Here is a 22,862-nt window from a genome sequence, read left to right as displayed (position 1 = left end):
TGGAAGGTATATGAAAGAATATGAAGTGGGGACTGCTGCTGACTGCATGATCATAGCTACATGGTCATTTGGAGCTTGACAGTCTTTCAAAGAGCCTGGTTCATTCAGAGCTAACAGAGTAGTATCCCAAAATAGACAGAAGCCAGCCACAAAATGAGTCAACTTCTTCCTCAGCTCATTAAATGAGTTGCCCAGTCAAGAATGAAGTCTGGATTCACCTGTAGATATATGTGTTGTCACAGAAATGGTATGAGAATGACAGAGGGATGGGAACCTTGCCTGATTTGTTGCTTTAGCCTGAAGTTTTCTGTACAAGAAATGTTGCTTCATCTCCTCACACTGTGTAGGGCAGGGGGTCCATGGTGGACACCCTGCAAATCAGTCACAGGAGTGCCAGCACTGCTGGTTGGAGCTGGAGGAGGCAGATTCCTCTGCCTTAGGCTCTTTCCTGTTATAGTTGTTTTCCCTGATGCCAGCATGGATCAAAGCCAGGTTAGTCTGCCCCAGACTGGGAAGCATTACCCCAATAATTAGAAATTACCAAAAATAACAAGGTGCTGCAATACCTCAGTAGCGGAAGAGTCCAGGGAATATGCAGAGAAACGAGTCAGGCAGGAGGCTAGCTCTGAACTGCTGTGGTCCTCCTACCGTAAGTGCTGCCACCCGTGATGGTGAGGGGAGCCGTGGGCAGCCAGGTGGGCAGGAATCCCCGGCTTTCCCAGCAGCAGCTCCCAGAGGAGTGCACGCACCCAGGGCCTGGCACAGTGCTCCCAAGACACCCTGATCAAGGCTCCTAGATTCTCTGATAATAACATTATTTTCCCTGTCCCATAAAGGTCTTTCTTCAACACCTAAACAGGTATTTGAAGTTGTCAATTTTTTGCCTGATCTACCTGATATGCGCTGCTGTTTCCACCTGAAATGTCTGGCGTATTTCTGGTTATTAAGGTGCTAGCCTGTCACATCCCTTCAGCATTAAAGGGTATGGGATGAGCGGATCAGCAATGTGTGTCCTATTTCAGAGTTCTCCTCTTCGGCTGTTTGTAGGAGAACAAAAGCCTTCCATGGGGATGATATGCCTGTCAGATTATGGCAATCGTCAGCACTTTCTGTGAGGAGAGGGAGAGCAGATTCACTGCTGAAGCCAAGAGGCATAATGACACTGCATAGCACCCCAGCACTGGAGTATTGTCTGGGCTCCAGCACCCCCATTCAGAGCTGTGGCTAACACGCTGGTGACAGCCCAGCTGTGCGGTGACAGGGCCAAGGACAGGAGGCAGGGGAAGGGGAGCACAGCTGCTGCACCTACAGCTGGGGGCTCCGTGGTGTGTGGAGCTGCCCGGGGTTGATGCTGCAGCAGGAGGGCTGCAAAGTGGCACAGAGCCGCTCTGGGGTCTCTTTTGGCTTCTTGCTTTGTGAGCAGTGCCTATGCATACAGTGCGCTGGTGCAATAAAAGATGAGAAGGGGAGTCAAAAGGAGCCAGGAAAAATAGCTCTCATTTAATAAGCATTTGAAATATTTCTAGACAGAAAAAATGTTCAGGAAAATGTAAGGATGTATTGTTCCCATTGATTCTTTGGGCTTTTTTCTTTTGCTGGTTGCATTAGGCATAATTTGTATTAATATATTAAGCAATGTGCTTATACGAGAGATGCTGGTTGGCTAGAGAACAGTCAAAACTACACTCTCAGACACTGCATATCCTCACTTAATACATTTAATGTAACTGTTTTAATTTGCTTCATAATAAAGAAGAAATAGATATACAAAGTCAGCTTTCATGGAACAAAGTAATTGGTTGCACACTTCTAAAGCATTTTTAACAGGAAAATTTATAATATTGTAACTTCTTTTTATCTTAATTTCCAGATTTATGAAATCTCGTTGTTTGTGCCTGAATAATTGTCCCTGCCTCTGAATAACTTCTACACCTGTTAGCCAAGTTTATCCTAACTTGAGATAGTGAGAGCGCTCTCAGAAAATACAGCCTTTTTTTAAAGCCTTCATGAAACTAGGGGGCAAGCTAGCAGACAGACCATGTAAGTATAACCGCTGGGGAAAAAAGGCTGGAAAAGAAACTCCACATTTCTTAGAAATCAAGAAGTAGCATTGCAGGCAGGTAAACATTTTTAGATACCAAGGGCAGTTCATCAACAACAGATTACAAGCTTCCAGAAAAGCAGGCTTTGTTACTGTTGCTTGAACTATTTACTTCATATTTAAATCAGTGGAAAAAACCCCTCTGTTAAGCCGTAATTGTTTATAAGCTTTAATGCAATAGTAAATAAAATGTGATAAAATAGTAAAAACCTAAATGTGAGAGATTTTTCCATGCTTTTGGAAATCCTAGTTGATTTCCAGATCTGCAGTGGGATTTATAGGTAACCCTAACAACTTCTGTAAAACCCGCTTCTCACCCTTCTTGCTGCACAGATGGGTGGCTGGGTGAATTAATCTGAACATCTCTGAAGTGACTCCAGTATTTTCTGGGTTATCACAGTCATTTGACCAGAGAATCTCACACAGAACACTCGATATTTCTGTGAAAAAATGCTGAGGATCAGCCAGCTACAGCTGAATAATTCAGTCAAATACCAGAGACACAGTGTTACACATATACTAATGCCTTTCTGCACCATCACCCTGTGCTGCCTGATAGCCACACTGAGGCTTTTTTGAACTTGTGTTAAAAGAGAACAACCTGAAACTGGGGTTTGGAGATGGGAGGGGGGAAATGTTTGTTGTTGTTTCCCTTTTTTTTTTTTTTTTTTTTTGAGGAAAGCTTCCTGAAATCATTAATCAAAGGAAATTAATTTTAGGAAATGCACACTTTTGTTGCAAAGGCAGCAAGACAGGCTTGATTTCTTGTTTCAGAGGCTCTCCTGAGGGTGCTGTAGTGTCTCAGCAGGGAAGCCTTGCATTCGAAAAGAAAAGCTCGTAAAACACATTTCTGAGACGTTAACAAGCAAAGATGTCTTTGTTCAGACTGTTGCAAGACCGCAGTTGGGCTGTTGTTGCAAGCAAAGAGACATTCCACTAGATGGCCCTCCACATCAAACATTGGCTGTGTTTCTCTTTAAACATGGAAACAATTTCTTGGCTTTGAATTTCGCTTCCAGCTTTGTCAACAAACTTTATATCCCATGATTCACGCAGGCCAGACTCAAGTCTTCTCCAGTCCTGAAACTAGGCAGCCGTATTCCTGCAACTCAATACCTACATCAGAATACCTTGTCTTTTTCTATTGTCAACCTGTACTCAGAATATGTATGCTTAAAATCCCTGCCTTCTCACATATGGGAGCTATATAAGCAGCTGTTAAATGTTCTTTTTATCCACGTATAACAAATTGAGATTGGGACTTAAGGTTGCAAGGTTGTCATGCATGTTCATGAACAAAAGAGAAAACAATGATATTAAAGCCTTGCCATTTGTCTTGTTGCACCTGTTCTGCTTAAAATGTTTATACCTGGCAGGGTTGCCTAAGGGGGAAAAAAAACAGAACTAAAAATTCAGAGGTTTCAGACTGAAATTACTCTATTAACATTTACAGAATTGCATTAATCGACCTCAGCTTTGACTGGTTGAGGAGTTTTGAGAGAGATCCCTTCTGATTATTCTGCCTGTGACAAGCCAACAGGAAGCCATTTTTGGAGGTCTCTTCCTTGGAGCATGGCAGAAAATACTTCCTTGTATGTGTTCCTCCAGGTCACTGCTGTTTGTCCAAATTATACCTTCCATGCTTCTTGCATTTTGCTGATGCTGCCTGGCGTTAAATTGCTAGATGCTTGACACAAGCCTCATCTTCCTGCCATGACCTCCATGTAGGTAAACTCCTTTCACACACAGCTCTTTCCAGTGCTAGATATTCCCAGAGGATGACTCACACACCATGCAGTGGTACACACCACTCCAGAGCTTTTTAAGTAAGCCTGATGTTGGATGTGTAGCAGAGACTGTGTCTAATTTTGCTGGTGTGCAGGTTCTTACAAAGGGAGTTTCATAAAATAGCTGACCAGGAGTTAATGAGAGGCAGGTTGCTGGTGCTAACGATGCCTTGTGCACAAATGGCAACTCAGAGCACCTGCAGGAACCGCACACCAATTTAAGAGACAGAAACAGGCTATCTCTGTTTAGAGAGGAAAAAACTGAGACCGAGGGTAAGGTGTTGCTGAGAGTTGGGTGTGGTTTAGGTTGGGGTAAGGGAATGGTTGGGGACTGCAATAAAATGATGGGATAGAAGAATTCTGTGTCCTGCCTTAGTGTGGTGCATACAGCCTATTGCAGAGCTGGGTGATATTGCTGTCTTCTCAGTTGCTGCTGCTGCTAATACTGGTACCCCAGCTAAATAGGTTTGGAAATATTTGTACTAAAACAAGTCTTCCTTGTTGTTTTGTGAAGTGACCTATGGACTTTGGGTCTTAAACTGCTGCAAAATATGAAATAGGCTCAGGACAATTTGAAGTAATGAGTTACTTAGCAGGAAAAGGCCAAACAGTGGTGCAGGGTACCAACAACTGATGCTGGTAGTAAGTTGAAACTGCCACTATTAAGGTACATGTAGGGGGCATTCATCAAGCAATGCACAGATGGGTTAAAAAGTTGAAATTAAGTGATCATGACTGTCAAAAACAAAATAAGATAACATGTCTTAGAGTGTGCTTTTGTAAGTAGGCAAGAACTGGTGTATTTACTGGGAAGAAAATGCACGAATGCAACTGCATATTGCTACAGGGCCTGGTGAGTGCTCTTTGTTTCACTGTGCTGCCTTCAAGGGGCTGGAATCAGCTTTCCTTGCTGAGAAGGGTGGTGTTGCTAAATGGTATTATGATAACATAATGAGAAATCAGAGGAGCTAAGTCTTGACAAGGCATCCAGTTTGAGTTAATTAAAATAGAGAAGTCATACCATGGTGCCAAGGGAAATAGTAAAAGCACAGATGGGCAGATTTGATTGCTTACCGAGGATTAGTGTGGTTAGTGCAGAGGTCTTAAAAGGACAAAGGGACAATCTGGACAACCTCAAGGCTGGAACCAGAAGCTGAGAAGAGATGTGAGCATGTGGATTGCAGATAAAACAGTTTTAAGAGTCATTACTAGTGTGAATTTGTGAAGGAAAAGGTAAGATTTAGGGTTAATCCAACTTTTTTGTAGTTATGGGAGTTGAGTCTGGGAAAAAGGTTGCCTGTACACAGTCACGGCTTGTCATAATAAATGTAATTATGCTCATTCTGTAGCAGAACCAAGCCCGGGCCAGATCTGCTTAACAAAAAGGTTATTCTGAGCCAAACTGTTCCTGGTCTCAGCCAGGCTGGCCCATCCTTTTCAATGTTACAAGGCAGATGTGGTTCAAAGTGCACCTCGACATGCCAAATGAGTCTTGGAGGTGCCAGTCACAACTCTGCTGGGGGCCAGCGGCAAGAACCTGTCTGCTCTGGCTGGGGGGGGCGGCAGGGGGAAACGTATGTAGCATGAGATGAGGCCTTAGTGGCTTTTCTGTACTGCTTACAGCAGCCATAATCCCCTCATGTCTAGTGCACACAAAAGATTGTAGTGCAGGAATATAAGTAGCTCAGGTGGAAGTGTCTTCCACGCTGTGTTTGACCTAAGAGCCCAGAGCACGCTGAAGTAGATGGCCGTAATCTCCGCTCCTCTGCGCATCCTCTCACACTGGGCTCAGTTCCTGCATGGATTCAGAGGCATGGTACATACACTTACTACATTTGTTGCTGTCTTCACTGGGGCTGCATGGAGACACAGACGGCTCCTAGGACAGGATTCTGCAGAAGAACCCTTCCCTCCACCCTACCGCATCCGCCCCCAAAAAGCACCACCCAACCAAGTAAAAGCTCGAGGCAGGCATGGTATTTCCCTGAGAAGAGGAAAGGGAATGTCTGGAGGCAGAAGAAGAAAATTCCAGGGCAGATGAAAATACAGAAAATTTTCCAGATTAGGAGGGGTCCTTAGAAAAATAAATACAGTGCATGAGTGTAGGAACATGCTTCTTCCCACTCTTCAGCAGACTAGATGCTGCCTAACATAGGACTGGCTTGCTGTCAACTTAGCAATGGGCTTGTGCCCAAAGAACGAACATGGGCTGCTTGTTCCTAAGGCTACTGTATTAACTGAAAACAAAAACAGTAAATTACTTAGTAGTTCAGAGCTGCTTTTGTTGGGCCTCTTGCTGGAAATCGGTCCCGATTATGCATAAATTATCAGAGAGGCTGGTAATTTATAGCATGCTAAAACCAGAAAGGACAGTATGAAGGGTGAGTAGGAGGAGCTGACCCTCCTCCAGTTCACAGACAGGAACAAATACCTTTTTATAATTCTGTATCCCTGCACACACCCTGTGAGACTCCAAGGCCCCTGTCTTGAGTCTGACAAAGAGGGAGTTAACCTGCTGCAAGCTGTTCTCTGACAGGTTGAAAGGCTTTGCTTGGAGGGGGGAAAGTCCCCAAGCTGCTGTTTATTGATGGCTAATCATGGGACAGACCTCTCTTTATTTAGGGAACAGGAAGGGTGGACCTGGGAATCTTGCCAGTAAGCAGCTTGGTGTGTAGCCTCAAGGGCCCTTACCTTCCTCTGGTCTGTCCTTACGCAACGTTTCTCTCACTCCGGGGCTGAGGTCACTGCTGCTGTAATGTTTTTAGCCAAGTGTCAAGGTGAGACACTTGCTGTGAAACCAGATGCAGACCACGTGGCAGGCAGCTTCTGTGTCAGCCCAAGCAGACAGCAGAGGTTCAAGAACATTTGGTTTGTGTAAAAAGCCTGTTCTGCTGGTGGTGCAGATTTGAGACTATGGTAGCAGAGGGGCTTCCCCTTACGCTGGCTCCCCAGCTTCTCAGGCTGCAAACAGCAGAAACTGCCTTAGATGCATGTTTGCTTTGACTAAAAGTGGGGCTCAGAGATGCATATCAGCAACTGCCTCGAAGAGGGTGTTGACAGGAGCTGAAGTGGTTCAGAAATAGTGCAGGAGACATCCAGAACACATTACTGGGGATTGAAAAGTGGCATGGCACATCTCATTTTTGCCATCACTTCTATCTCCAGTAGCAGGCAGGAGAGAGAAACAAACAGGGTCTTGGCTCAGAAATTGATGTGGAAGAAATTGGCACAACACTTGGCAGGAAATGAAAAGACACAAGCAGCAGGGGTTGAGGTGGTGTCCTGCGGGATGGCACACATAATTCCACAGCTGCCGTGCTAGAGCTATAGCTGGCACTGATCTAACAGTGCTGGTTTGAATACAGCTGGGGCAAGATCCAAAACCAAGAGAATATTGTGGGTTTCCCAGGGAAGCCAAGTGTTTGAAAGGGGAAGGAGTCATGGGGCAGCTAGTACTGGGGTGACCACCTGAACATCTGAGGGTGGTAGCGCTTCCAGGAATGGGAACTGCACAGGGGTGGGGGGGGGTGTCACTGAACTGCCTCAGAGCATCTCTGGGGGACTTTGGAGAGAGAGCAGTGCAGTTCTCGTGTGGTTCAACTCACGGCCTGTTAAAATGGCTCATTAAACTGGGTTGCTAATTTATTTTTCTTCCTGTGTATGTTGTCTTGCAGCTTTTGTGATCTATAGCAGTTTGGTGCATCTTTGTATTAGTTGCTATCCATTGTACTGGGCTGGCATCAAAATGTTTTCTTTGGAGCAAGTAACTGCTGCTTCATGGGAGGAAAAAAGCAGCTCAGTTGAAAGGACCTAGGAATTCCTGAGAAAATGCTGAGAATGGGTTAGAAAAAATGTTTTCTAGTCACCCCCAGCAGGTGTAAATATAACGAACTCATACAGGATGGGCATTTGCGTGTGGATAGCTGAGCTATCTCTGAGCTACCTGGAGGCAGTCTGGAGCTGGCTACAATGCTGGTAAGTAGCAAAGGTTATGAGAGAGACTGAAAAGGGAGTGTGGTATGCTGGCCCTGAACCAAGAGTCAGGCAATTGAGTTCTAATTTCTGGCTCTGCCATGGCTTTTCAGTATAATTTGTGTTAAATTGCTGAAAATGCACCTGGCCTCAGTTTTTCATCAAGTACCATTGTACCTTTGTTCACAATAGCAAAGGAAAAGAGAGGACATGTCTTCTCTGGTGCTCCTTATGTACACCCTTTAACAAGCTGGAATTTGGACTGGAGAAGGAAGAAACAAATAATTAAACTCGAAGTAAAACTGACTGTGTTCAGTGAAGATCTCAGCTTGCTGGCTGCCTTCAGCAGTTCTTTCCACGCCTCAGTCTCTCCCTATTGTGAGCTGTAACTCTGCCGGGGGTGCTGTGCCCTCTGCCTTGTGCCTGTGGAGGCCACCCCAAGAGTGAAACTGATGGGGACTTACAAAATGCAAACCGTGGTAGTCTTGCCTAAAAAAAAAAAAATAATAATAGCTCTTTTCTTTATAAGTTCAGAGCATTTGTGTTCCTGCTCCCTCCTTAACATTGCTTTCCTGCCCTGAAGTCTGAATCTCCCCTGTGAGAGGGCAGGGTATTGCTATGGAAATGAGCAGGAGCACAAAGCCGATGTTATGGTGGACAAGGCAGTGAGGCCTCATGTGGAGAAAATCTAATTTTTAAGCACCTGTGCTGGATAAGTAACAAAGGAGTGCTGGGAAGGAACAACAGAGCTTGTGAATGGCACTGTGTGTGTGACCCACAGCGTGTCCCCCGCTTGGCTAATAAGAGATTGTGACTCTTATTCAGCACATGCTGGCAGTTAATCTCCCTGCCATATGGCGGCTGTGCCTGGCACCTGCTTCATCAGTGTGAGATAAGGTCAGCGTCTCCCTGTGGGCAGAGGTATTTCAGAGAATCAATGTTGCTTCAGTGTCTTTGCCACCTGGGAACCACTGCCGATCCTAGGCGCAGCACTGGGAACTGGGAAGGAGCATCATAACTTTGGCAGCAAGGCTTCTTCCTCCCCAGGATGGTACTGGGCCTTGTGCTAGTCCGTGCTGTGTGCGGATTGTATCCATTCATACACAGCCTGTCATCAGAAGGCATGAATAGGAAGAGATAACATGTATTTTCTTTCACACTGCATTTTTCCTCCCTTTTCTGTTTCTACTCCACTTCTAGTGTGTTTCCTTCTGTCTTGATTCCTATGTTGTCTTTGCCCCCCAGCTTGTACAGTGTAGGTGAACGCTTCCCGGCTGTCCGGGAGGAGCTGTGACAGTGTGCAGCGGTGGCTGGGGTCCTCCTGTCGGCTGCATCACCATTAAAGCCCCTGCCCGCCTGCCTGTATATGCCAACCTGTCTCTTCTACCCTTTTTTCCTTCCATCCCTCTTCTGGTATTGCATTTTATCTTGCAGTTTACACTCTCCAGCCGTCTGCCTCCCTTCTCATCAAATCATCCTTCAAGGAAATACCATGCTAAACTTCTGCTATACTGCCAGGCTTTTTACATGAGACAAAACACGCTAAGACAGAAACATAGCCATAACTTCTTAACATAAGGCATAACTTCTGCTTTTGCCTACCTGCAGCAATCTTTTCTAGGCAGTGTTGGAGGTCATTGATGGTGAGACAGGACAGAGACATAAAATTTTCGGTGCCTGGCACAAGCAGAAAGACAGCCTGAGATGGAAGGATGCTCTTAGGAGACGGGTGGATGTATGTGGCTCCCCCATTTGAGAAACTTTCTCTCAGGAGAAGGACCTTTCCGCCCAACTTAAAGGAGGAGTCAAGGAGCTACGAAATCAGATGGGTAGTTCTAGTTCTGCTCATTACTCTGTGCGATACTGAATATGGGTTTAATCTTTTCTGATAGCTGCTAAATCATCAGATAAGAGTGATACGTTTTTGTTCTTTACCTAAAGGCCTTACATTTCTGCGGGTAGCACCTGTTAGCACCAAAGTTGTATAGTGTTTGAAATTTTAGAAATGTTCCTCCTTACACATTAAACTGCTTTAGGAAAGAAGGCTAGTACTTTTAAAATAGGCTTTATTTAGTAGGCTGTTTCTCCTGTTTCACAAATGGCATTGTTATAAAAAGTAGTTTGGCAGGAGAGATCATTAAATCTAAGAAACAGTCTAGGCTGGCTTCTCTTGATGTCCCATGAATCTGTTTATAAATGACCACATAAACTAGCAGTTGTTTGTTGTAAATCTCTGCTCATATCTTCAGCTTGTCACGTGAAAAGATGTTAGTGACTGAATCACGTAGGTCCTTTCAGCATGAAAGAGGCACTGTGGCAGAGGAGGAAAACCTGTCTTGCCTTGCCTTGTGAGCCTTAGGAAAACAGGTGAGTTCTGCTAGCTGCAGCTCGCAGCAGTCAGGGCCAAGAAGTGACCTGCAAGAAAGTAGGTGGTGTCTGGGACTTACAAGCACTTTTTTCCTCAGGTTGTGTTACTTCTCTAACCTTTTGTTGAAATATTTGTCCGATATTCCAAAATTTTGTTCTGCTGACATCCAGCTTAATTCTCAATATTGCAGCTGCAAGGCAGATTTGCTGCAAAATTTACCTTGGATTTGTGATCACCATGGCCTGATGGTACTTGGAATTAGAAGAAGTGATTCAGGGATTTAATGCCGAGTCCTTCCAGTCTTTCTTTCAATGTTCTCTCTTTTGTTTGGGAGTCTTATCAAAACGTCTTCAAACGAGCACTTTCTAATCCCTGTTTTCTTTTGTTTCAGGTTTCATTTGACCTTTAAAATCATTATAATCTGAGCTTAGTTTTCACACCTATTTTTTCCTTAACTTTAGTAATTGCTATGCCCGATTTGTGAACTTTGTACAATTACAAGAGCAATGCATGTGCTCTTATCTATTGCAAATAACAAGCAAGGCACTGGACAATAGTTCTGGAGCCAGGTGGAAACAGACAGCTGAGGCATGGAGACTAGGACAGTCAAGTTGTACCTCTCCCCTGTGGGACCTGACCCTGAAGAAGCTTGCAGAAAAGTTTAAAGGGAATCTTAAAGGTTTAGGAAATGTTGTCTTTTAATTTACTTTGTATTTAAAGGAGAAGAAAAAGGGAAAGCTCAACCAGAAGAACAGTGCAGTCAAACTGTTCTAATAACTTGGTTTTTTCACTGACAGCAACTCATTTCCCTAGAGTGAGAGTATGGGTCCAGGCAGGAAATCATTGTGGCTGGTTCTCCCTGCCCTGCTGGGAGGAGCTGGCCTGCTCATGGGCACTTGGCTATTCAGGGCTGGGATAGCTTCACCAGCAAGTGAGGTGCCTTCTGGACCTAGATAAGCCCGGAAGGGGGGGGACTCGCAGAAGGAAGTTGAAGAAACTGCAATAGCATGTAAAGGCTTCTGAGACCAAGGCTCCGTTACTAAACATGGCTGGAAGTATCCCCATGAAACAACATTCCAGTGACAATGTTGATTCGTTGGACTCAACAGCCTCATACAAAGTGGACTCTGAGGCAGCTGCTGCACTGCTCTCCCTGGGCTCCCAGCCAGCAGATCAGTCTCAGGGGCAGACACAAAGCAAAAAAGCACTGTACCATGTTCTAGGCTAGGACCTGATGAGTTACTCTGGAGTCGGCAGCCGTGACAAAGACTGCATGCTCATACTGAGGCAGTGACGTGATGGTACACAGGGAACCTCAGAGGTGAACGTGAGCATGCGATTTAGTCACACACTTCCTCTGGGTATCCCCTCCTAACACAATCTCTTGGGATGAAGAGCTGGGGAAACCTTAGCATTATTCTGGTTGGCTTCCCTTTCTTGTATGGTGCTTCCATGCCATGGCAGCAGTGTGCTTGTTGATTTGTTGAATCAGTTAGACTAAACTCTTTGTGAAATAGGAAACCTCCCTATGTGTCTACACAGTGAAGTCCATACCAACTAGTATAAGACAGGAATATTTCTGACCTTTTATGTTCAATTTGACAATACCTGTTTATAGTCAGTATTTATATAGTCGGTATATGTTTATATAACAGAATAACATAATGTAGTATAATCTTTGCTGGGGTTACACTGTTCAGTATGGCTAAATGCATGCTTTCTTAGGTCTCCCAAGCTCAACAGATAAGATAACTAAGCTTTCAGTGGGATGTTGATTGAAGCAGAAATGGGTAAAGTAATTGACAGTGTGTGATTTAGTTTGAAATTCAATACAGACTGTATTGAGCCAGAACAAGAGACAAAAGAGGGGCTGCTAATACTGTAGGGCTGAATAAGCAAGATATGTAAAAAAGGCAAGCGCATAACATAAATTTACCAGAGAGCGTTTAAAAAAATCAATAACTAGAGCATTAAGGCCAGGTTTACAGGAAATTGCAGGAGAATCATTCAGGTTGGCACCACAAAATATTGAACGCTCAGGCACAATGGCAAGGAGCCCTTTAAGTTCAGTATCCTCAGGAGTGCTCTTCAGAGCTGCCAGCCCCTAGTAAATGGTCCAGATGTGGAAATGCCTCCTAAGCTCAAGAAAATGAAAGGAGACAACAACCTTGTTCTCCTCGTTCACCTATTCTAGGCGTATATCAGTGTGCCAAGACACCAACCTTTTAAATTTTTAAATCTAGCAGAAATATACTGAACAGTTATAAGCCCCTGTGGAAACCTGAGGAGAGTGGCTTTGGCTGGACCTGTACAGGTCTGATGGGGTTGATTCTGTCTTCCAGTTATCTGCTGTTTTCCATTTTTGTAAAACTAAAGGCTGCCTGCATTCCTAAGACTTTTACTGTAGCACAGTTAAAGCTGAACAAGCTCATGCCATAGGACTTTGCCACTCGTCAGCTGTAGCAGATGAACAGTTGAGCACAGGGTAAGCCAGGCTGTGGACCTGTGATGTCTCATGGGCTCTGTGGTATTCTTTGCATGTGGGCTAAATGAGAGAGGCATGAGATACTTTGCATTTGTCATGAGGATGTCAGCTGAGACTGAACCTGCAGTCAGCTACTGCAGAATAATTCGTGGATTCATACCTTTACAAACCTTTCACGTTATTTACCTCAAATTACTCACATTTACACTTTCATGGCCACAGCAGTGGATTTTAAAAAGTGGTTCAGTTGAAGGTTGCTAGAGTTACCATTTTTGCTTCACACTTTTCAGTAGTGAGGATGTCAGTATTCGTTACCCTCCCAGATGTAGCTGGGACTTCTAGCTCATGATAACTATTATGATAACTAGCTCTTGCATCCAAGAGGAAGGAGTAGCTTTGCTATAAGTATGTTTTCAGACACCAGGAGAAAAATAATTAGACTGAAAAAAAACCCTATTTGTTGATTGAAAAACTATATATAAGCAATGAGCCCTTAAGATATGTATTTGCAGAACTAAAGTGCTGTGTAACCATTCCTCTTAAATACTTGGCTGCATTAGACACTTCCATAAATGCCAGAAGATCATTGTATGTTGTATTTGTATTTATTTTTCTATCAGCTGAAAGCATGCAGCTGAGATGACAATGAACTCTTCTGTTTGTTCACCAGCTGCTGGAAAATACAGTTGTGATTTTTATATGGAAATGAGCAAAGTTGCTCATTAATAAGACATTCTTGGAATGCCATGAGCTAGGAGGCAGCAAACACTTCCACCATTAACAGAGGTCTGAAATTATAGTTGGAGATGATTTGCCCACACTTGAGTTTTCATTGCTTCCCTTCCATTTTGCAGCAACTATATAATTCAACAGTTTGGGCATTTGAGAGCTACTGTCTACTTAAGGTATTAACTGTGTTGTGACTCACTGATAGTTGCAGGGCATGATCCTGAAGCCAAATGTATAATTGCATCAATATTGTTCACACACTTTTTGGTTGATGCAGGATTGAGGGAGAGAAAACAATCACCTTCTGTTTTGCCTACCCAGGCACCATAGCAACTGAAATGCTGCGCTTAAAATTATCACTGGTTTTTCCTCCTATCCTTTTGTTCCATATGGCACAGCCTGTCAAACTGTCTTAACGTACAATTCCATGGATGCCAACTATCAGTGTGTAAGGAAATGAAATGTGCATGAGATTTGGTGACTGATGCTGAATTTCATAAGCTGTCTGCTTTCTTACTTGGCATGTCCTGAGACAGCATGTCCATGGCACAGCATGACTTTCTGAGGTGGGGCTGTCTCCCATGGATAGAAGCATGCTACATTGCTATATGCTGGTAGTGCTGGGGAAATAATGAATACAGTAATGCCATGCTGAGTCACAAGCTGCATTCCCTCTGCTCTGTTAGCATCAGTAGTAAAATCCATATTACTTGAGAGGAGAAGGAAGATCATGCTTGAAACAATAGATGAAGAGTTGACCATGCTGGTGACTGTGGGAAGTCCTGGTAGAGTTGACAGGACTGCCAAAAAAAGTTGTCTGAACTTAGACATTTTTATTTTTAGGCACCTAAGTAAATAATACAACTTCAAAACAGGTGAGCAGCCAGCACATTTCATTGACTGCTTATTTTGACTGTTTTGTTAGACTTTCAGCTTGTCCTCACGCTGTTTGTTAAATACTGGGAGTAATTCTTTGTTGTTTACCATTACTTAAAAAGCCCCGAGATACCCCTATACCACTGGTGAGAAGAGCAGCTGGAGCTGGGAGTTGACAAAGCTGTATATTCTTCACGTCTCTTGTCTTTGCTACTTATGCCCTGTGTAAATAGCAAAGTAATGTGATGTCGTAGCAGCAGTGTGCTGCTTTGTGCAGTGTACGCAGGGACAAGCAACTGCAGGAGGATTAGACTGTGAAATAAAATGGTGCTGCTATGCCCACTTTGCACCACACAAGACGGTGAACAACTGCATCAATAAAGTCTTTTTGATTAAAACTAATGCTTTGTGTTTTAGCCAGTGTTGAGCCTATTAAAAAAACAATCAGCTTTTTTTCGATCAGACCATGCCTGGAAGAACTTGAAGAGCTCCTTCTCTGCAGTTCTCGCCTTGCACCCTCAGCTCTGCTCCTGAGATCTGCTAGTAAAGGCAGTGCAGTGCAGCAGCAGCGTGCCGGCCAGCAAGCCAAGAAATGGTCTCCAAATGGACGTTGGAAATGCCAAGTCTGCTGTGGGGTGTGCTGCTACATTATAGTGTATGTCGCTCATCCCAGACAATTGACAGATTGATTGTAGGTCTGCAATAGATGAGGATTCAGTATTTGTATATCATGCATTTAAAAAGGCAGGGGAAGGGTTATCATCTATAAATAATGTGATTTGATTCCCTGAAGCAAAAATGTTCGTCATCTATAAATAAGATGATTTCATTCACTAGAGCCATTGTGATACAATTTTACAACAGGACTGAGCCATTTTTATTGATCACTACAAATCAATTGTGTTGTTGCATATATATTGGTACAAAACACCACCCCATCACATTTATGACTCTGCTACATCAGTACATGTGGAATGTTCTGTATCACTGCATATTTGTTTAATCAAGCTAATATTTCATCTGCCTCGTTGAAGTGATAATGTGGTAAGAACAAACTCAAATTACTGAAAATCTTCAACCTATTCATTTCTGATCAAAGAGCTAGCTGAGGGACTTAGACTCTTTAAGTTACACAAAGATTCTTTCTCTCTTTTCTAAACATTAGATTTTGCAGAACAAAAAGAAAATCTCCACTTTAGGCAAAAACATCTTTTGGCACCACAGAATTCACTTACAAGTTTCACCTTTCAGTCCTTGAGAAGAGCTAGTAGAATTGGCTACGGAAATCACTTTTCTTCCACGGGCTTTTTGCATTCTCTGCTTTGTTTGCCTTTCTAAGGACTCAGTGTGGAAGATCTCTCTTTCTCCAAGTCAGACAATCATCCCAAGGAAATGGACTTCTCTGGCTGTGCTTTAGTAAAGAGAGTGAATGCAACTACATACCACAGCAGGGAGACAGAGTTCAACAGTTCCTCGAATTTGGATGATGTCTCTTTGTTCTATTTGCTGGAAGAATGGGCTTTCAACCCAAGAAGCACAAACATGAAGATGTTCTTAATCCCTCCAGTTGTCTGCCTCACAGCAGGTGTCCTCATCATTCCTACCATCTTGTTTGTGATCTTCTCTAGGTTTCGCATTCGTCAGGAAACAAGGTACATGCTGCTGGGAAATGCTCTGCTTTCTGATCTGATCTATCTGTTGTTCTACACTCTGTCAGCTGCTCTCAACGCAGCACATGTACATCTCCCAAAGGAAGCTTGCATCCTCCTATTATTTTTGCTGGCAGTGGCTTACTGCGGAGGATTGTTCACAGCTGCTGCAATAGTCTTGGACACATACGTAGCAATTTTGTTTCCTTTGCGCTACGTTGCTATTTTGCCTCCTTCGCGAACTAAAAAAATTATTGTATTACTATGGATGTATTCTGGGGCTTTCCCTGGGATTTTCTTCTTGGTGCTATCGAGCACTCACAGCTTTGTGCCCTGTGTCCTGGAAATGTGCTCGGTTCCAGTAATACTAATACTAACCCTGAATGGGACTGATGCTGTGAAACTCTGTTTCTGGCTTTCTACCACAGTTATCTTTCTCTGCTTGTCTCTAATATTTTGTTGCTATGCTATTCTGTATTTTAAAACCAAACAGTCGGGTATATGGGAAAGCATCTGCTCCAGAGCCAGTGTAACATTCTTAATGCACAACACTGTGTTATTTTTTTACTTCTTTCCACTCTTGGCCCTTTTTGTAGAGTCATTCTTGTGCATTAATGTTTTCATCAGACTGCAGACAGGAATCTGGGTCTCCCTGACAGTCTGCAACATCCTGATGATTCTGCCTAAAGTTTTGTTCCCTTTTCTGTATGGGCTTCGATACAGAGAGATCTCAGCATCTCTCAAATCCATTGTCAGAAGGAAGCATCTTCACCTGGTGTCACCTGCTCCATCACCATCCTGAGCCAATGCAGAGCACAGCCATGGCAGAGGAGTTGTCCTGTCCTTGTTAGCATGCAAGCCTGATGGAAATCACTCAACTTCTGAAGAAATGATCTGAAGGAGTGACCAACCCGTGTCTTCTCTGATATAGGCTGATCACTGTGCCTCTTTGGTGCTAGAAGGTCACAGATCTTTCATCGCATCACAGCTGAAAAGTATGGTGAATGCTACCCTGGACAAAGTTCTAACCTTTGTTCTGATGCGGGAAGGCAGTATCCTTCAGAGGAGATACTGAATCAAGATTATTTTCACCTGCATGGCAGATGGCTTTCTGGAAACTTAAAAAAAAAAAATAGTGCAAAGTAAAGGGTCTCTTGACAGCATCACCTACAGCAGAAAAGATCTTTAACCAAACATGCTGTAAACAGAACGGCTTTTTCTTGCACTTACTGAATTCCTGCAAGGTTGGTGGCCAATGTCCTATTCTTTAAAACATACACTGGGAGGTGCCTCTGGAAACTACTGTACTCAGTGAAGCACTGTGCTTCGTCTCGCGCAGCGTGCTAGCGCATTAGCTGCCTTATGGATTCTGTCTGACAATCCGCAAACCGCTGAAGTTTTGTAAGCTCTCACTCCGGTGGGATGCCACTGTTGAGCAGCATCTGCTGGGCAGCCCTGCCAGCTGACTGTCCGGAGGTATCAGAGACGGCTGGGCTGCTCAGTGGGGGAGAGCGAGCCAGGAGCAGCCGGTGGCAGTGCCTCCCTGCGGGGTGCTGTGCCGTGCCGGGTGAACCGAGTGGGGGGCTGTGGGGAGCCCGGGGCAGCCCAGAGCCCTGATTCCCTGCTGGGTCCGTACGGATGTGACCAGGCCAAGGCTGAGCCCAGCAGCAGAGCAGGAGCAGCACTGTGTGCTGTGCGGCTGGGTACAAATGTACCCATAGCGTGGCTCCGACATGACCTGGGGCACGGGACTCGGCATAAACATAAACACTCCTTCTGAGGCCCTGCCGAGGCACCTCGCAATGCTGGCTCACAAAAATCTGCTGTAGCAGACTGCTCCCAGGTTGCAACTGCACGGTATCAGAGCAGGTGTTGGGTACCTGCCATCAAACCCGCGGGAAAGCCAGGAGGAGAGGCTGCAGAGCCTGTTGATGTACTTAAAGGCAAGAAAGATTTTATCTTGTAAGATCCTTGAAGGTTTTCCAAATCAGCCACCTACCTGTAGAAGATGAGTGAAATGCATTTCTGATTTTAAAGAAATCAAAATTTCATTAGACATAAACATCCATGTGGGAAATGTAAATTGCAGTGCTGTTCGTTGGACTTCAGGAAAGATTTTGTATGTCTAAAGATAGTATTTTTAGAATGTGTTACTTTTTATACAAAAAATACATTGGACATTAAAAAAAAAAGGGGGGGGGGACACATTAGAAAATGGCCTCTGATTCTACTCTGCCCAGTATTTTCCTTGTGTGCAGACTCTCTCCGCCTTTTGTTTGCTTAAAGCAATACATAGTGCTGAATGTGGCATTTGGGTATTTCACACTCCTCTGAAGAATTCCACTAAGTGTGAGCCAGGAAGAGATCAGTGTCTGGTTGCATAAGATGTTTTTTGGCAATGAAGCCTATTTGAGATGCTCCTGCTGATCTTTCTCTCCTCATTCCCAAACTGCTTGTTACTCTCCTCACATTGCAGCGTCTGCTCTCTCCGGTTTGCTGATACAACTGCTTCTGGGGTTGCAGGTTAAAAATATCCCTCCAAAGAGAAGTGGTGGTGTTTTTATTTTAGCTGAGATTATGCCAGCAATTTATTTTATAGGATGTTTTGTGAACAGCTGTGTCAGTACAGTTGAGGGTTGAGGGGGGGTTAACAAATTCCAGTTTGGAAGTGGGAATGAGCAGGGACATCTTAGAGGCTTTGCTGCTAAGGGACACTTAAGAGCACCTCTAAGGTAAAGTTGTTGCAAGTGAATAAACTGTAATGCTGCATATTTGCTTTAACCATGGTTCTATGCTTCTCAGTCCTCTTCAATAAAAAATTAGGACCTAGAAGTTGCTTTTTACTGGCTGCTTTTATTTTTCTGCAAAATGAATGTACCATGGATATCTGTCACACAAGTTATGTTTGCGTAAGACTTTATATTTGGCCTCTAACAGGCCTTTTCCACAGCACTAGGAAGGATGGGGGAAATGTCTGTCTACTCGATCAGGTGCCTTCTGCTAAATCCCCTTAGCGTGTGGTATGATCAAGAATGAAAAAGGTACCCGCAGCTCCCCGAGCAGCTCATATCCTGGGTCAAATCTTTATCTAAATGCGCATTGACAGCAATGCTGATAACTTACAGGTTGTTTTGTCTGGGCAAGGTTCTTTCAAGCTTTATTACCTGAAGTTTGCCTGTATTGTAAATTGTCATGCCAAGTGGTGAAGGTAACTGTGTAAATTGTATATAGTAAGGCAGTTCTATGTACAGCCATAGGTGACTTTGAGTAGCTGCAGGTTAATAGTGCTTGATCTTCCTGCTAACCTCTGTCAATTATGAAATTAATCTCCAGGACAGGCGTGAGCAGGATTGTATTGCCAGTTCTGTAACTCTTCCTTACGTTTGTGTCCCCTGGATATATTTACAGACAACCAGAAGTTTGGTAACATGAAGGACACTGAAAGGCAGAGGAAGTGAATTGGTGATCATGGCAAGTTTATGCATGTATGACATCGGTCTGCAGTGCTATCATAAGGACCAGGCAAACAAAACACTGCTTTGTGGAAATGACCTTCCAAGGAAGATGGATGAAACAATCTTATTCATGTCCTTGAAATTGTTCACTACAGTGGGTGTTTGCCTGGAAAAGATTTTAGTTGAACTGAAATTAGTTAAGTTGAACAGAATTCTAAAAAAGGTCTTAGAATCGTGGAATCATTTTGGTTGGAAAAAAACTTAAGAGTCCAACTGTACACCTAACACTGCCAAGTCTACCATTAAACTATGTCCCTAAGTGCCACATCTCTGCATCGTGGGTTGATATTTTATTAATCCACCTTAGGGTGGTTTAACATTAATAAGTTTTTCTGAAGTGACTGTTTGTAGACAACTTCTTCCCATGGAATATTACTGTGCTGTTTGGTCCAAAAGCAGCATGTTATAGCATGCGTAGAAGAAACACACCAGATACCTGAATCATTTGCCTTTGGGGTTTTCCCTGATCTATCTGAACAGGACCAAAGGAGTCACCAGGGCAAAGTCACAAGCACTAGGTTCCTGTCATTCTTTTCATAAATGTCTTGAGTTTTGTCTTCAAGATTGTTAGGCTTCTTTATTTGCCAGAACCTCAAGGCTGAACTGATTAGCAACCTTGTAAGGATGTCTCCACACAAGAGCTAGAAATTCAAACCGAGACTGTTTACCAGAGCCCAGCTATCGACCTCTCCCAGGTCACATAAGTGAACTTCTTGGATGTCACTGTGCCTGCCCAGCACTTTAAAGTGAAATGGAGAGCGGTTGACTTCAACGTGATTTGGCAGCTGGGGGCAGTAATCCTTTAACAAATTGCAATAGCATGACTCACTAAAGGTATTCTAATTTATAGCCTAAATATATTTCCTAGTCAGTTTTTCCCCTCTTTTCTTGTGCCAATATTGGCACTTTGTTTACCACTGCTCTCTTCCCTCTCCCCGTGGATTTACAGTGCAGTTGGCTGCTGTCTGTAACCTACAGACTGAAGGGAGTCAGACACGCGTTCCAGGGACTGCGTCTGTGCCATACAGCACTGGAAGAATAATTAAATCTGCAGTTAGGTCTGTGCCTCAAGATCAGTTTCAGTGTCATGAGATATGGAGAATCTCCAGGCAGGTTAACAAGCGCACAGCTTTGGGTTTGAGGTTTAGTTCATTTGCAAAGATTTGGATAATTCTTCAGTAAAACTAATTAACCTCCTGCAGTTTTAGTAACTAATATTAGAGCGTCTACTCCTGCTGCATCAGTTGGCTGTGTCATTTTCTAAGGGAAGTTTCATATAGTAATAGGTCAGAAGGAAACTGTCGTTTGTCTGGTTGCGCTCGAGGTAGCCCTGAGAACCCCGGGACTACATCCCAGCGCCGGGGACCAGCACCAGCTGCCCCAGGGACAGGTCACGCAGCTCCCACAGGCAGTTGTCTGCTCTTTGCTTCGCTAGTCACTGGTTTTGTACACTGAGGTGTTGTATGTCCTTTGGACAGAAACTGATTGTGGCCATTCCCTGTGGGAGGTGGGTATGTATGGCAGAGGGGAGAGGGCCTGTAATAGGAAAAGGAAATTACAAGTTTCCTTGAAACTTGATTTCTGTTGCCTCCTGTCTCCACCCCTACCTCGCTGCTGGTAACTGAGGGCACAGCACTGCTAGTTCTTGCCATTTTTTCACAAGCCTCGTGATTTTTTGCATCTTCATAAAACTACTGATCCTGAAAGTTTTTGTTTTTCAGTATTCTTGTAGTCTTTCAGACTGCAACATGAATCCAAAAGGTACAAAGAGCAAGAAGGCGAATAAAACCATCTCTTTATGAACTGCTACTAAAATGTCAGAATTCCTGATAGACTCATAGTTAGGAGAGGGAAAGGAGCCAAGCTGTGGTTCTGCTATTTCATGTTTGTCAGTGAGGGATGATCTGGCTGACGCTTGCCCCAGGTCTGCAGATGTGGCTGGGGAGCCACCACAGGAGAGACAAGAGGCTGTTTTCTGTCTCTGACATGTAGATTTAAGGATTTTTATTTGGAAGTTTATGTGGACAACTTTTTTCCAACTCAGCAAGTTATTTTTCTCAAGAAAAAAAATACAAGTTTTGCTACTAACATCATGGGAGAAAATCAGCAACCAGCTCCTGAGGGCTACTTGTTTTTAGGATGATTCCCAGTAGGAAGAATTGGTCAGCTTCAGCAGCCACTATCATTGGTTTTGGCAACAAGTGAAGATAGAGAATCGCAGCTCCTCAAGGAGAAAGGGACACACACCCCATTCATCCACCTTCCCTGTCCCTGTAGACCAGCCAGTACTGCCAGCCAAGTCAAAGGTGGTAACTGTTCTTCACAAAACTTTTTGACATCAAATACTCTTTTTAAAGGGCATTTCTTCGTCCCCTCTGAAAAGGAGAGTGGGATGGGACAGCCTGGGACAGCATGGAAGCGTGAGAAGTGCTGCACCCTGCAGAACAATAGGAACATAAAGAGGGAAGGGGGCCAATTTAAAAACCAGTTGAAAATTGACGATTGTGGGAAAATAAGGGTGAGAAAATGGTGGGGACTGGCTCCCGCAGAGGTGAGTTTCAAGGCATGAAGCAGATTCCAGGTGACAGGATTTTGTGCCATCCTTCTGAGGGAAGGACACAGTGGAAACCTGTTGAAGGGCATGCATCTGCCCCACAGGGTGCATCTCCTCTGCTCAGCCTGCGTGGTTGCAGCAGGCTTACCAGTGCGATCCGCAGGCACTGCCGTACTGCTGAGCACTCTGGCATTAATGTGGTGAAATTAGGAACCCATGGGTTTTTTCTCAGCCCAGCATGCGAGAAATACTATTTTTAATACTGTATTAAGGCAAAAGGAGACGTTACAGAGAGGGAAGGAGAATGGAAGGAGTCACTGTTCTCTGCTTGGACAGATTTGTTTTGCACAGTGTTTTCTGTCTTGATTTAATGGTGAGTTGGCTCTTTCCAGCAACTAAGCAGGGGAGGAGGGATGGGAGTATGTTCCCAGCCTTTGGCCAAGTGTGTCCCAGGCGTGACCTCTTCACTGTTTATTTTTCTTTCTCTACAACTGACCCAGATGCTGGACTCTCCTGGCCTGTTGAACATTTTCCCCTTCTGGTACAGCATGTGATGGTCCCGGGAATCAAGGCTGGGAACAGTACCTGGAACTGTTTTTCTCTCCAGCACACTGTTGTGTCCGTCTGCGTTCCAGGAAACCGAAACCCGTGAGAAAACTCCTGGGCGAGCACTGCCACCCAGCGGGGATGGAGGCGGGGATGCGAGCAGCCGGGGGGCCGGGCCGCGCTCCTGTACGGCAGCAGCGAGAGGAAAAAGCCCTTCAGGCAGAGCAGTGAACCACCCCGGCATACAACAGAGAAACGAGGGTTTGGTCTGCGTTATTAG

General features: G+C 44.3%; 1 protein-coding gene across 1 annotated transcript; it reads left to right on the top strand.

The window, feature by feature from the left end:
- The first annotated feature begins 14,275 nt into the window (after positions 1-14,275).
- Positions 14,276-22,743, top strand: GPR148 (G protein-coupled receptor 148). The gene has a single exon (XM_056358482.1). The coding sequence runs from the start codon at positions 15,711-15,713 to the stop codon at positions 16,767-16,769; it is 1,059 nt and encodes a 352-aa protein (XP_056214457.1). The 5' UTR covers positions 14,276-15,710; the 3' UTR covers positions 16,770-22,743.
- Positions 22,744-22,862: the final 119 nt, after the last annotated feature.

This window comes from Falco biarmicus, chromosome 13, assembly GCF_023638135.1.
Source record: "Falco biarmicus isolate bFalBia1 chromosome 13, bFalBia1.pri, whole genome shotgun sequence".
Taxonomy (NCBI): Eukaryota; Metazoa; Chordata; class Aves; order Falconiformes; family Falconidae; genus Falco; species Falco biarmicus.
This window is presented reverse-complemented; position numbering and strand designations above follow the sequence as displayed.